Raw genomic sequence first — 12747 nt, 5'->3', positions numbered from 1 at the left:
CCCAAACAATCCCCATCCCACTGCTCCAAATTGAGATCCCACTTGTCCCAATCTCCTTCCAACTCCATCTCAACCTGACAGCTGTGGAATGGATTGAGTTTCGCCTGGGATTGAGTTTTTTGAGGGAACAAGGAATTTGAGGTGGAATTGAGCCCTTTGGGGTTAAAATTCAGTTATTTTCAGTGGAATTTGAGTGGTTTTGAGGTGACTGTTCCATCCCCCTGGACTTTTGGAGGACAGAGAGATGGAGAAGAGAAAAAAATTCAGGCCAAACCAAAGGAGAAGCAGCCAGGTGTGTTCCCAACATGGATCACATGGAATGTGAGTGAACAGGGCTGGGCCCAAAGTGCCTCCTCCAGTGGGGGATGGAGCTGCAGCAGCGCACGAAGCTCTTCCCGCACTCGGGGCACTCGCAGGGCTTCCCTTACCGGTGCCTCCGTTGGTGTTGGGTCAAGTTAGAGCTGCAGGAGAAGCTCTTCCCACACTGGGGACACTCGTAGGGCCTCTCCCCTGTGTGGATGCACTGGTGGGTGATGAGGGTGGAGTTGTACTTGAATCCCTTCCCACAGTCGGGGCAGCGGAATGGCCTCTCCTCTGTGTGAATCCGATAGTGCCGGAGGAGACTGGAGCTGGTCTGAAACCTCTTCCTGCATTTATCACACTCGTAGGGCCTCTCCCCTGTGTGGATGCCCCGGTGCTTGACAAGGTCAGAGTTGTACTTGAATCCCTTCCCACAGTCGGGGCATTGGAAGGGCTTCTCCTCTCTGTGACTCTGATAGTGCAGGAGAAGATTGGACCTGGTCTGAAAGCTCCTCCCACACTCGGAGCACTCATAGGGTCTCTCCCCTGTGTGGGACCTCTGGGGCAGGATCAGGCTTGAGCCCCAGCTGAAGCTCTTCCCACACTCCCCACACTCGTAGGGCTTTTCCCCAGTGTGGATCCTCTGGTGCTCGATGAGGTTGGACTTCCTCCTGAAGCTCTTCCCACACTCCACGCACGTGTGGGGCTTCTCCCCATCATGGAGCTGTTCATGGAGCACCAGCTCCGAGCTCTGGCTCCATCTCTGGCCACCTTCCCGGCCCAGGCTGGCTCTTTCCCCCTCACATCCCCGCCATCTGCGTTTGCAGCCCCTCCTCGTGCGGCATCTCCGGGCCTTTTCCTCCCTGTTGGCTTCCTGCGCCGTGGAGCCGCTCAAAACGGCCTCTGCCACCAGGTTCTGCCGCGGGCATTTGTCCTCCCTGCTCTCCATGCTCAGCTCCTGCTCTGGGGGAGGAAGGACAAGGACAGCATGGGATTTGCCTCCGTGCCACAGGCAAGGGCAACGAGATCCCCCCAGGGCTGTGCTGCAGCCGGGGGCTGTGCTGCACTGGGAGATGGAGCAGCACAGAGGGGAAAGGGGCACTGACTTCTTCCTCACCTGCCTCAGTGTCCTGGGGCATCTTCCTCTTCCTATCAGCCTCCCAGGGGTTGCAATGGGAAATACTGGTTTGGAGAAAACAAGGGATGAGCACATTGAGTTTGAAGTTTCCTCTGCCCAAATCCATCTCTACAAGTCACCGGCCACCTGGGCTCCAGAAAAACCTCCCAAACACCAAGATTCAGCCCTGAAAAAGCCTCCCAGGAGTTCCCCATCCCTGGTCCCTCCCCTCTGGTGTTCGCGGGTTCCCCCCTGTCCCAGCTGCTCGGGTCACGCTTGGATTGGGGGTCCCCCTTCTCCTTGGTGCCCGCCCTGCCCAGGCTGCTGGCAGTGCCAGCAATGCCCAAAGCTCCCCCCTCTTGGCTCTCCCCATTTCGGGATGCTGGGGCTGTTTGGGCTCCCGGGCTCCCTTCTCCCCTCATTCTCTGCTCTGGGCTGCAGCGGCTCCAAGGAGTCCCCCCTGCCCCTCTCCAGGCTCTTGAGGCTCCCGCCAATGGCGGCGCTCCCCCCTCTCTGGCCTCCCCACTTTGGCCTCCTGGGGGACACAGGGCTCTGCTCCTCCAGGCTGCCTCTGCCGGCAGCCGCCACCGCCACCCCCCGATGTCCCCCCGAGGGGCCTTTTCCGCTTAGCCTTGGACTTCTTCATTCTCCAAACATCCCCCCCCAAACCCAACCCAGGGACCCCCCGGGATATCCGGGCCGGGCTCCCCCTCCCCGCTCACCTGCGCCATGGGGGGGCGATGATCCCACAGGTGGGGGCTGCGAATTCAGGCAGGGATCGAGACCGCGTGGCTCCCTCAGCTCAGCCTTGATCCGCCTTTGTCCCTCCTCTTCCTCTTCCTCCCGCTCCTCCTCGGTCGTATCTCCACCTCCCTCTCCTCCTCCCTCTAACCCGCCTCCTTCACTGCTCTTTCTCCTCCTGCTCCTCCTCTTCCATCCCCCGTCCTCCTCCTCCTCTGTCTTATCCCCACCTCCTGCTCCTCTTCCATCCCGCCCCCTCCATTCCTTCTCCTCCTCCTCCCCCCTCTACCCGCCTCCTCCTCCCCCTCCATCCCTGCCCTTCCCTCCGTCCTCCTCCTCCCCCAGCAGCAGCCACACCCTCGGTGCCCCGTTCCCGCAGCCCTCGCAGCCCGCGGCAGCAGCGGCGATGGAGCCGGGACAGGTCGGCATGGGCAGCGCGGGGCTCTCGGCTGCTCCCAGCCGCTGCGGGCGGGGGGAACCCGGCCCGGGCCAAAGGAGAGGCAAACTGGGCAAACTGGGGGCTGCACATCCAAACTGGGCCTTGCTGGGGACCCTGCCTGGCCACTGCCAGCCCTTGGGGCTCCTCTCGGCACATCCGCCAGGGGGGAACGCACACAGGCCTGGGGGATCCCAGCAGTGGCAGCACTGCCAGGGACTGGGCTGCACTGGGATCGAACTGGGACTGACTGGGGCTCTACTGGGTTTGTACTGACATCGTACTGGGATCATACAGCCGTATCAGGGCAGACTGTGATCACACTGATGGATACTGGGATCATACTGGGATCATACTGAGATCATGCTGGGAGCGAGTAGGAGCCTGCAGGGGGCAATTGACACCATGTTAGGGGCAATTGGGATATACTGGGAGTGACTGGGATTATGCTGAGAGTGACTGGGAACAGCTGTGAACAACTGGGATCATGCCAGGGGCAACTGGGAGTGACTGGCTGCACGCTGGGGGTGACTGGAGAAAACTAGGCTTATACTGGGATGAACTGGGATCATGCTGGAGCTGACTGGGATCATTCTGGCAGTGAGTGCCACTACACTGAGGCTGACTGGGAGTGCTTGGGAGCAAATGGGATCATACTGGAAGGAACTGGAAAGATGCTGGAGGGAACTGGGCTACACTGGGACATACTGGGAGTGACTGGAACAAAAGTGAGGGTGAAAGAGAGCAACTGGAACCATGTGGAGCACAACTGGTTCATACTGGCAGGGACTGGGAGCACATTGGGGCCATATTTGGATCATACTGGGAGGGACTGGACTAATACTGGGAGGATCTGAGAGGGACTGGCAGCACATCCTGCACATCATCCCCCAGACTGGGCCTGACTGGGAGCAACTGGGAGCACGCTGGCAGCAAATGGCATCATACTGGGACTGACTGGGCTGATCTAGGACGCAACTGGAACCATGCTGGAGGCAGCTGGGACCATACTGGGAGAGTTTGGAAGCAAATGGGGTTATACTAGGACCACACTGGGAGGGCTGGAATGTGACTGGGATCAAACTGGAGCTTACTGGGATCATATTGGGGTTGAAAGGGAGCGACTGGGATCACACTTTGGGCTACTGGGAGCAGCTGAGGGAAACTGGGATGATGCTGCAAGCAAACTGGAGGAACTGGGAAAGACTGGATGCATGCTGGAGGCAACTGGGATATACTGGGCATGACTGGGGGATCATACTGGGAGAACTGACACCTTACTGGGGCCACTGGCAGTGCCTGGGAATGACTGCAGACATGCTGGGGGCAACTGGGATATACTGGGAGTGTCTGGAACCATACTGGGGGGACTGGAACCACACTGGGAACAATTGGGACCATGCTGGGGAGAACTGGGACCACACTGGGGGCAACTGGGAGTGAGTGGGACCATGCTGGGAGGCACTGGGATCATCTGGGGAGGGACTGGGACTAGAGCAGGGGCAACTGGGTTCAACTGGGACCATCCTGGGAGTGTCTGTAACCATAGGGGAGTGATGGAAGCACACTGGGAACAGCTGGGCCCATGCTGGGAGCAACTGGGATCACACTGGGGGCACTGGCATCAGACTGGGAGTGACTGGGAGCAACTGGGATTAGACTGCAAGGGACTGGGATCATACTGGGAGTGGCTACACTCATACTGGGATTATACTGGGCGTGAATGGAACCTGACTGGGGCTTACTGGGAGCTACTGGGCCCATGTTGGGAGGAAAATGTGACCCACTGGGAGCAACTGGGATCGGCTGGAAGGTTCTGGAACCATGCTGAGAGGACTGAGACTACAACTGGGGCAACTGGGATCATCCTGTGAGCAACTGGGGCCACCCTTTGAGCAACAGATGGAAACTGGGATGATGCTAGAGGAAACTGGGAGGAACTGGGAAAGACTGGGATCATTCTGAGGTAACTGAAACATACTGGGAGTGTCTCTAACCATCCTGGGGGCACTGGAACCACCCTGGGAACAGCTGGGATCATGCTGGCAGCAACTGGGATGATGCTGGGGGAAACTGAATCTACCCTGGAGGCAACTGGGCACGACTGGGACCCTGCTGGGAGGGACTGGGACTATTCTTGGGGCAACTGGGATCATCATGGGAGGAACTGGGAACATCTGGAATTATGCTGGGAGCAACTGGGATCACACTGGGATCCCAGTGAGAGCAGCTGAGTCCATGCTGGGTTACACTGGGATCTCATTGAGAGCGACTGGAATCACACTGGGATTGACTGGGAGTGGCTGGCTTTGTGGATTTTGGGGGTTTGGATTTTGGGGGATTTTCTTGGCATTTTGAGGGGGAGTTTTCTGGCGGTGTTTGGGGGTTTATTGAAATTTCTTGTGGCTCTTTTTGAATTTTGGGGGTTTTACTGGGATTTTGTTGGGATTTTTTGGGATTCTCAGAAATTCCTGGGGTTTTATTGGGATTTTTAGGAGATTTTGGGGCATTTTATTGGAATTGTGGTGGCATTCAGAGGGATTAATTGGGGATTTGGGGTTTTTGGGATTTTTGGTGGGATTTGGGGGGGTTTGGGTGTTGCCAGGATTTCCTTGGTTCTTGGGGGAGATTTTGTGGGACTTTGTCTGGTTTTGGGGACATCTTTGGGGGATTTGTGTTGTTTAATCAGGATTTTTTGGGATTCCAAAGGATTTTGTGGGCTTATATTAGGATTCTGGGGTGTTCTAATGGGATTTTGAGAGATTTAATTGGGATTTTGTGGGTTTTATTGGGACTTTCAAGGCTTTTAAGGAGATTTTGGTGCCTCTCAGCCCTTCCCCACACCCAGGGAATGCCCCAAAGCCCCCCTAAAATTCCACTAAAACCGCACAAATCCCCAAAAATTATAAGAAAACCCTCCAAAACCCCGGAGAATCTCCGAAAATCCCAGTGGAACACAACAAAATTTTAAAAACCTCACTAAATTTTCAATAAATCTCCCCCCAAAAGCCCCAACAACCCCAACAAAACACCAAAAATCCAAAATCCCCCAAATCAACAAAACAACCCAAAATCACATAACCATCACAAAACCCAATAATTCTTCCCAAAAACCCCAATACTTCCCCCCAAACTCCAAACAAAATCCCCCAAAGCCCAAAAAAGCCACCCCCAAATCCCCAAAAACCCTCTCAAAACCCCAAAATCGCCACAAACCCCCCCAGACTCAGTGGGGCCGTCCTGGATCAGGGGGCACCGGCCGGTGGAACAGGAGCCACTTCAGGGGGCCCTTGGAGCTTTTTGGGGAGGGGGCACCATGGGAGACCCCCCAAAAATGGGGGGGGGGAACCCCTGCAGTGCCCCCTCCCCCCGAAACCCCCAGAGCCCGGTTCAGGGTGGGCCTGGGACCCCCCGGGACCCCCAAATCTCCCCCAGGACCCCTCCAGGAACGCCAAACTCCCCAGAGCTCCCCCAGTGTTGGCCCAGAACCTCTCTGGACCCCCAAACCCTCCCCAGGACCCCCAAAACCTCCACAGGACCCTCAACCCACCCCATTTCTCCCCAAAATTCACCCCAGACCCACCTGAGACGCCCCCAAATCCATCAAACTGCCCCAAATCCCCCTCAGACGCCTCAATCCCCCCAAACCTCATGAAATCGCCTCAGACTCCTCGAAATTCCCCAGACCCACCTCAGAACAGCCCAGATCCTCTCGCAATCCCCCAAAATGCCCTCAGACTCTCCCAATTCCCCTCAGTTCCCCCTAAACCCACCTGAGAACGCTCCAGACGCTCTCAACCTCCCCCCAAAGCTCCCTAAAGCCCCCTCAGACCCACCAAAGCCCCCTCAGACCCCCTCATTCCCCCCAAACCCACCGCACACCCTCGTGATTCCCGTCGATGCCCCTAAAAATCCCCAATTTCCCCTCAGACCCGCCCCAAACCCCCCCAGTTTGCCCCCGGCCCCACCTCAGCTCCGCTCTCCCTCAGAATCTCGCGCCTCCACCGCGTGTGCGGGCTCCCAGCAATAGCGGCGCGGCGCGTCCTGCCCCGAACCAACCAATCAGCGCGCTGCATGTCCCTGAACTAACCAATCACGGCGCGGCTCCCCTCAGCAAGGCCCGCCTCCCCCCGCCGTCCCAGCCAATCAGAGGGGAGCCAGAAGCGGCGCCCCCTTCCCCGCCGCCGCCGGGACCCCCCGGGCTCGGGACAGGAGCGGGAGGGGCCTGAGAGGGGATCGGGGGGGGGGGGGGGGCGGGGGAGGGTCCGGGTGGGTCAGGGGGGGCTTTGGGGAGGGGTCCGGGGGTTTGGGGGGGTCTGGGGAGGGGTCCTGGGGCACTGTGGGGGGACCTGGGGGGTGTGGATGGGTCCTAAGAGGGGTCTCGAGGAGGGGTCGCGAGATATGAGACACTCATGCCACAGTGTAAGCTGTAAGCGAAAGGAATTTTAAGAGCTGTTTTGGTTATTTCAGAGAAAGTTTAAAAGGGAGAAGCTGCTGTGTGATGTTATGATCGATTTTTGGTGCCAGAGTCCAAGGAGTTTAGGGCTGGAAATCCCAGCCCCACTGGATCCAAATGAGGAAATCACCCGGCCCTGTCCAACCAAGGTGTCACGTTGGTGAAATTAAAAGGCAAAACACGGTCCATAAGATAGAAAGGAAAGTGGTACTGTCTCAAGAAAACCTCTTAAGCAAGTCTGGCTGCACTTTTTATTCAAGAGAAAAGCAAAGTTCGGGAGAAAATGAAAAGTGTTTTGCATGGCTGATCAAAGACATCTGGAAGATTTTGAAGAAAGCCCAGCAAGCTGCTGCAATTGATAAAAAAAGATTAGTGCAGAGCAATTTTCTTGGAGATTGCCAGGAAAGAGCAGAATACCAGAGAGCAGAGAAAGGAATCCACCCTGAGGTGTCTTGTCCATATCCATGACTGACTCCAACAAATCCAAGAATATCCTGAGCTGGAAGGGACTCACAGGGATCATGAGTCTGACTCATGGCCCTGCGCAGGACATCCCACCACAGGTCTGAGAGCCTTGTCCAAACATTCCTTGAATTCACAGGGGCTGTGACCATTCCCTGGGGAATCTGTTCCAGTGTCCAGCACCCTCTGGTCCAAATCTGATGAAAACTGTACCAGGACAGAGTCCAAACCCAAAGACTAAGGAAAGTCAGGACACCCCTTGGTCTGAATGCACTGAATGTCCCAGCACCAGACCCATGATTCAGAATGGGCAGTCATCAACGCAAGATTAACTAATTGTGGGAGTCAGAAGTAAGTTGAAGTGATATAAATTGAGGTTTTTGGCCTCACTGAAAGGTGCAATGGCCACAGGCTTTCAACGGAGGACTCACAGGAAGAAATGTTAGATTTCCTAAAAGGCCAGTTGAGGTTTTGGAAGATGGAGCCCACCAAGACCTCCAGAAGTAGGAGAGGGGCTGAAAGGATGAAGTCAGCAGGGACAGAAATGGGAGAAAAGCCACACTTGCCAAGGAAATTCCAGAAGCAGTGATGGCAACAGCAGCACTGGCTCCAGCTTCCTCAGCTTCTTCTTTAAGGTGGGAATGGAGGAAAAGGGGGGGAAGATGTTCTTAGAAGGGAAGGCTTGGCACTGATGGGGCTGTGGACTCCTCACCTGAAACTCCCTGAAACTGTGACACTGGCTCAAACCACGGCATTTTTTAAAAGCTAATTTTCTTGAGAGCAAAATTTTGAGTCTTGAAAGTGATCTCAGGCTTCTCACCTTATCTGAGAAAAGTTTTTAAACAAACACTGAAATTCTCAGTGACATGACTCCAAGAAGGGAGATACAAGGGTAGGCATTGAGAACTCCTTGATTCCCCTGGATCATAATGCATCTTAGGATCAGCTTAACAAAGGAGGAATGGATTTAGGTGCTGGCTCAAGTCCAACATTCATTAATATTTGTGGGTGTGGATGTTGTGGCTGCCCCATCCCTGGAAATGTTCCATGCCAGGCTGGATGGGCTTGGAGCAATCTGGGATGCTGGAAGGTGTCCTGTGGCAGGGGGTGGGACTGGATGAGCTTTAAGATCCTTTCCAACCTGAGCCATTTGGGGGATCTGTGATTCCATGAACACGTCCACACCCAGCCTTACTCCAAACGTGTCAAGCAGGGACGGGGGGTTGGCAGTCCCCAGACAACAGTGGGCAGGAGGAGAAGAAGCTGGCACGGATTAACTGAGCTGCTCTCCACAGAAAGAGCAGCAAGGGGGATTCTCAGCCAGGACCAGCCACAGAGGGACCCGGGCTCCTCCCTGGATGTGAGGGGGAATGCAAACAAGAGGCGTCACACATTCCTCTGTGCATCCCTCACCTGCAGCTGGCCTGAGGAGGTGGCCAGCTCACGGCCAAAGGGAAGGGTGTGTTTGTGCAGCATCCCGGCTTCCATGTGGGCCAAAGCGGAGCCAAACTCCCGTTTGATTATTGAGCCCTTGGATCCAGCTCCCTGCCTCCCTCCGCGTGCAAGGAGCACGATCCCAGCAGCACGCACTGCTGGCCTTCAAGGGCTGGCTGAGGCAGCTCCTGATAGCGCTGTTTATTCAGCTTCCCCAAGGAAACAATGTGGATTTTATTAAATGATCCCATCGGTGTTTCTCCATGCTGTCATTGCGGACTCCAAAGGATGATTCCTGTTGGCTCGTAGGTCTTTGTCCGCGCACCGAGAGCGGCAGCCAAGGACAAAGCGTTCCGGGACGGGGCGGTGGGAGCCCTGCTGCTGCGGCTGCGCGGCCCTGCCGGGCTCTGAGCCCCCCGTGCCACATGCCAGGCCACAAAGGGGACAGCTGGCCCGCCAAGGACAGTAACACGAGGCACAGGGACACCTGGGACTGCCCTTGGTGCTGTCAGACTCCCGCATGGATGGCTTCAAGGGAGAGACGCACAGCCCATGGAGACCCAGCCACAGGCAAGTTTTTTATGCTATTTGAAGTGGCACGGATCCTTTTATCCCAGAAAAGCTGCACCTGTTTGTCACCTGCTGCTTCTTAGCCCTAAGAATTACATTGATACTGCCAGGCCAGTTTTCTGCCTATTTTTGCCATTTTTCCCCCCCATCATTCCCTGATTTTATTCCCCAAACCAATTTTGCCTGTTTTCTATGCACGCTGGTTTTCACCTCAGGAGTGAAGCAAATAATCCACTCAGTGAAGAAAACACAGCCATGAAGTGGAGGACTGTCCCCTTTGGGACACAAAAGCCACAGCCACCCACACTTGGACAAAGCAAGCTGTGGCAATGCCAGGAGTGACTGTGCAGTCAGTATGGATGGAGCCAGGAGTACATTCCCAGGGAATCCTTCACATGGGCTTGGAGAGGTGTCCAAAATGCAAAGCCCATTCTTTTCAGAGTACTCCCCTGTGTTGCTCTGAGTTTGTGCTGAGGTTGTGGGAATGAGCCAATCCTGAGATGTATCTTCCCATACTGAAAAAAATCCAAGGTTTTTGCTGGCAGGCACCACCTTTGTGTGTGTGTGTGTGTGTCCAAGGGCTTTGCTCTCAAAGCTCACCCTGAAGATCCACCAGATGCCTTGGTCACTTGCTCTCTCTGCCAAATGAGCAGAGGGCTCATGCTCTGGGTGAGGGGGGTCACAAAAACACATCCAGCAACTCCATGGCCCTGTGAGCTGCTGAAAAATCAGACCAGAAGCTCTGGAGCTGCTTTTCATGCACAGGGGATGGCTGAGTGAGCCTGCTCCTCACCCTCCTGTTTAAACACAACCTCTGCCCTCAGCTGCAGTGAGAGTGTTTCACCCTGTGCGAGGCTCCCAGGGAAGATCTTCCTCTTTGGGAAACTGCAGTTGGAGTGGATGCTTTGAAGAGGTTCAAACCTCCCCTCTCTCACCCATGGAAGGTCACTGTGATCACTGTAAAACAGAGCTTTCAAGTTGTTGGAGCCTAGCCTGTGACTTCCCCACTGTTTTTGTTAGCACCTGCACACACCAAATGTTTCTATGCCTAAAACAGCACTACTGAGAGCTCAGAGTGATGCTGTAGAGAGGATTTGGGGGGAGCCTGTGCAGGATAGCAAAAGTGCAGCTCAGTTTCTGGCATATTTTTGGTTAAAAATCATCACATGCTGACAGCAAAAATCAGAATTGAACCAAACAGAAATGCATTTATCATCCACAAGTCTAAGATCCTGCAGAATCAAGAAGCTTTCCTTGCCCAGCTTTGGAAAGATCACTTCTCTGGCCTAAACCCTTCTTATGCTTCTTGTTTCTTCTTTATTTCCTAATTTTTTTTTTTTTTTTAATTCTTAGGTCTTCATTTTATTAAGCCATCGTCTAGCCATCCATTGCACTGCAACAAACCTTGGACCAAGCTCCAGGAGCTTGTGGCAATGGCCAGAGCAGCTCTCCAGGGACTGGCTCACAAGGGCTGGGGCAGGGTGACAGTGTGTCCCCTTGCAGAGGACAGGCACCAGCACACAGCTGCTCTCCTTCCCTCCGTGCTGGCCACTCAGTGGGTGAAGTGTTTCTTCTTCTGGCTGCAGAGAATGAGGGTCCAAAATCTGGCAGTAGTACCAAGGAAATGGAACAGCCTTGCCTTTCTTCAGGGTGAGGGCTGCTGTGTCTGGATTTCAGCAGCACTCAAAAGACCACCAAGCCAGCCCATTTCCTGCCACTCCAGTGGGAAAGGGTGGCATGAAAGCCCAAGTCTCAGGTGTCCACATGGACATGCCTAAGCAGAGACAAATCACAGAATCCCAGAGTGGTTTGGGTGGGAAGGGACACTAAAGATCATTCATTCCACCGCCTTCCACTGTCCTATTGCTCCAAGCTCCTTCCAGCCTGGCCTTGGACACTCCCAGGGATCCGGGGCAGCCACAGCTTTTCTGGGCAGCCTCTTCCAAGAGCTGCATCCAAAAAAGTCACAGAGGCGTCTGCGTGCACTTTGCAGGTGAATCCCTCACTGGGGCAAGGAGATGAGCTCAAGCTCTGAGTCTTGCAGGGAAATGTTTCCCCTAAGCCAGCATAAAGACTGACTATGTTACTACAGGCTGGAGAAACCCCTGAAATAGTGACAGACAACTGAAGGGAAGAATATATTGGGAAGGGAATCCTACGGCCGGCTGGGAAACGCAGGGCTCTGAAAGGGGATGGGGCGGGACAGGAAGAACATTCCTTTCTCACGACAAGCGCCTGCAGCCGCTCGGGAAGCATCGGCCGGGGCCGCCCGCTCGCAGCCCGGGGCCGGCAGCGCTGCTCCTGCCGCGGGCAGATGCTGCTCTGGGCGGCCGCAGGCTCATCCCGGAGCAGCACCATGGATGGAGAGCGATGAGGTGCCCGGCAAGAGGCAGCCTGAGCCCCAGATGCTGCGGGGGGCTGGAGATCGCCGCCCGTGCCGGGTGCGGGCGGCCGCGGGCGGCGGGGTCACCCTGCCCTGTGGCCACCGCTGGGCTGCGCGCATGGAGAAAGAGCGAGAGGGCAGCGCGGGGCTGCAGGGCTGTGCTTTGCAATTCCGCGCCGTGCTCGCTTCTCTCTGCCCTCGGAAGATGGGGGGAACTGCAGTTGCTTCGTGCTCTCAGCTCAAACGGGGCTTTACAGCCCCTTCCCCGCCTTGCCGAGGGGCACAGAGGAGTGGATCAGCCTCAGAGCAGGGCTCCTCTCCAGCACCCTGCTGCTCATCTCCTTGTCTCTGCATCTGCTTGGCCACACTGTTTAATTCATTTGTCTGTTCTTCCCCAAATTTCTGAATTATTGTCAAAACCAGGGCTTGTGGATACATGGAAGTGAAGAATGCAACCCCTCTTCTGCGTCTCAGGCTGACAAAGCCATACTTGGGATGTCAAGGCCAACCCAAATGACCAGATGAGAGTAGGAACTGCTGAGGCAGCCCCTGGCTCCCCCTTAAGCAGCACCACCCCCTACACTGTGTCATGGTTTGACACTGGCACAATGCCAGTGCCCCCATGAGAATACCCTCTCCCTGGTTTCTGCTGTGAGATGGGACCAGGAATAAGCACAGCGGACTCCCACTTAGTAAAAAAATAAATTATTAACTAAACTATAAGGGAAAGGAAAAAAAGAAAAAAAAAAGAAACACACAAGGAAAATGAAAACTTCACAAATACATCTCCTCCTCCTCCCCACCAAATTCCCAACACAATACATCCCCCAAATCATCAACTCTCAGTC

The 12747-nt window shown here is 55.2% G+C and overlaps 1 protein-coding gene and 1 pseudogene across 1 annotated transcript in view; one reads left to right on the top strand and one right to left on the bottom strand.

The window, feature by feature from the left end:
• The window catches only part of LOC136570728 (uncharacterized), a 2607743-nt pseudogene that overhangs the window by 430182 nt on the left and 2164814 nt on the right, over positions 1-12747 (top strand).
• Positions 1-12747, bottom strand: part of LOC136570729 (uncharacterized) — a 2347277-nt gene that overhangs the window by 281961 nt on the left and 2052569 nt on the right. Inside the window, 1 exon segment of the mRNA XM_066571173.1 lies at positions 386-1023. Within this exon segment, the coding sequence (XP_066427270.1) occupies positions 386-1023 (638 nt within the window).

Source organism: Molothrus aeneus, unplaced genomic scaffold (genome assembly GCF_037042795.1).
Source record: "Molothrus aeneus isolate 106 unplaced genomic scaffold, BPBGC_Maene_1.0 scaffold_36, whole genome shotgun sequence".
In the NCBI taxonomy this organism is placed as follows: domain Eukaryota; kingdom Metazoa; phylum Chordata; class Aves; order Passeriformes; family Icteridae; genus Molothrus; species Molothrus aeneus.
Note: the sequence above shows the minus strand (reverse complement) of the source record. Positions and strands in the feature narration are given on the sequence as shown.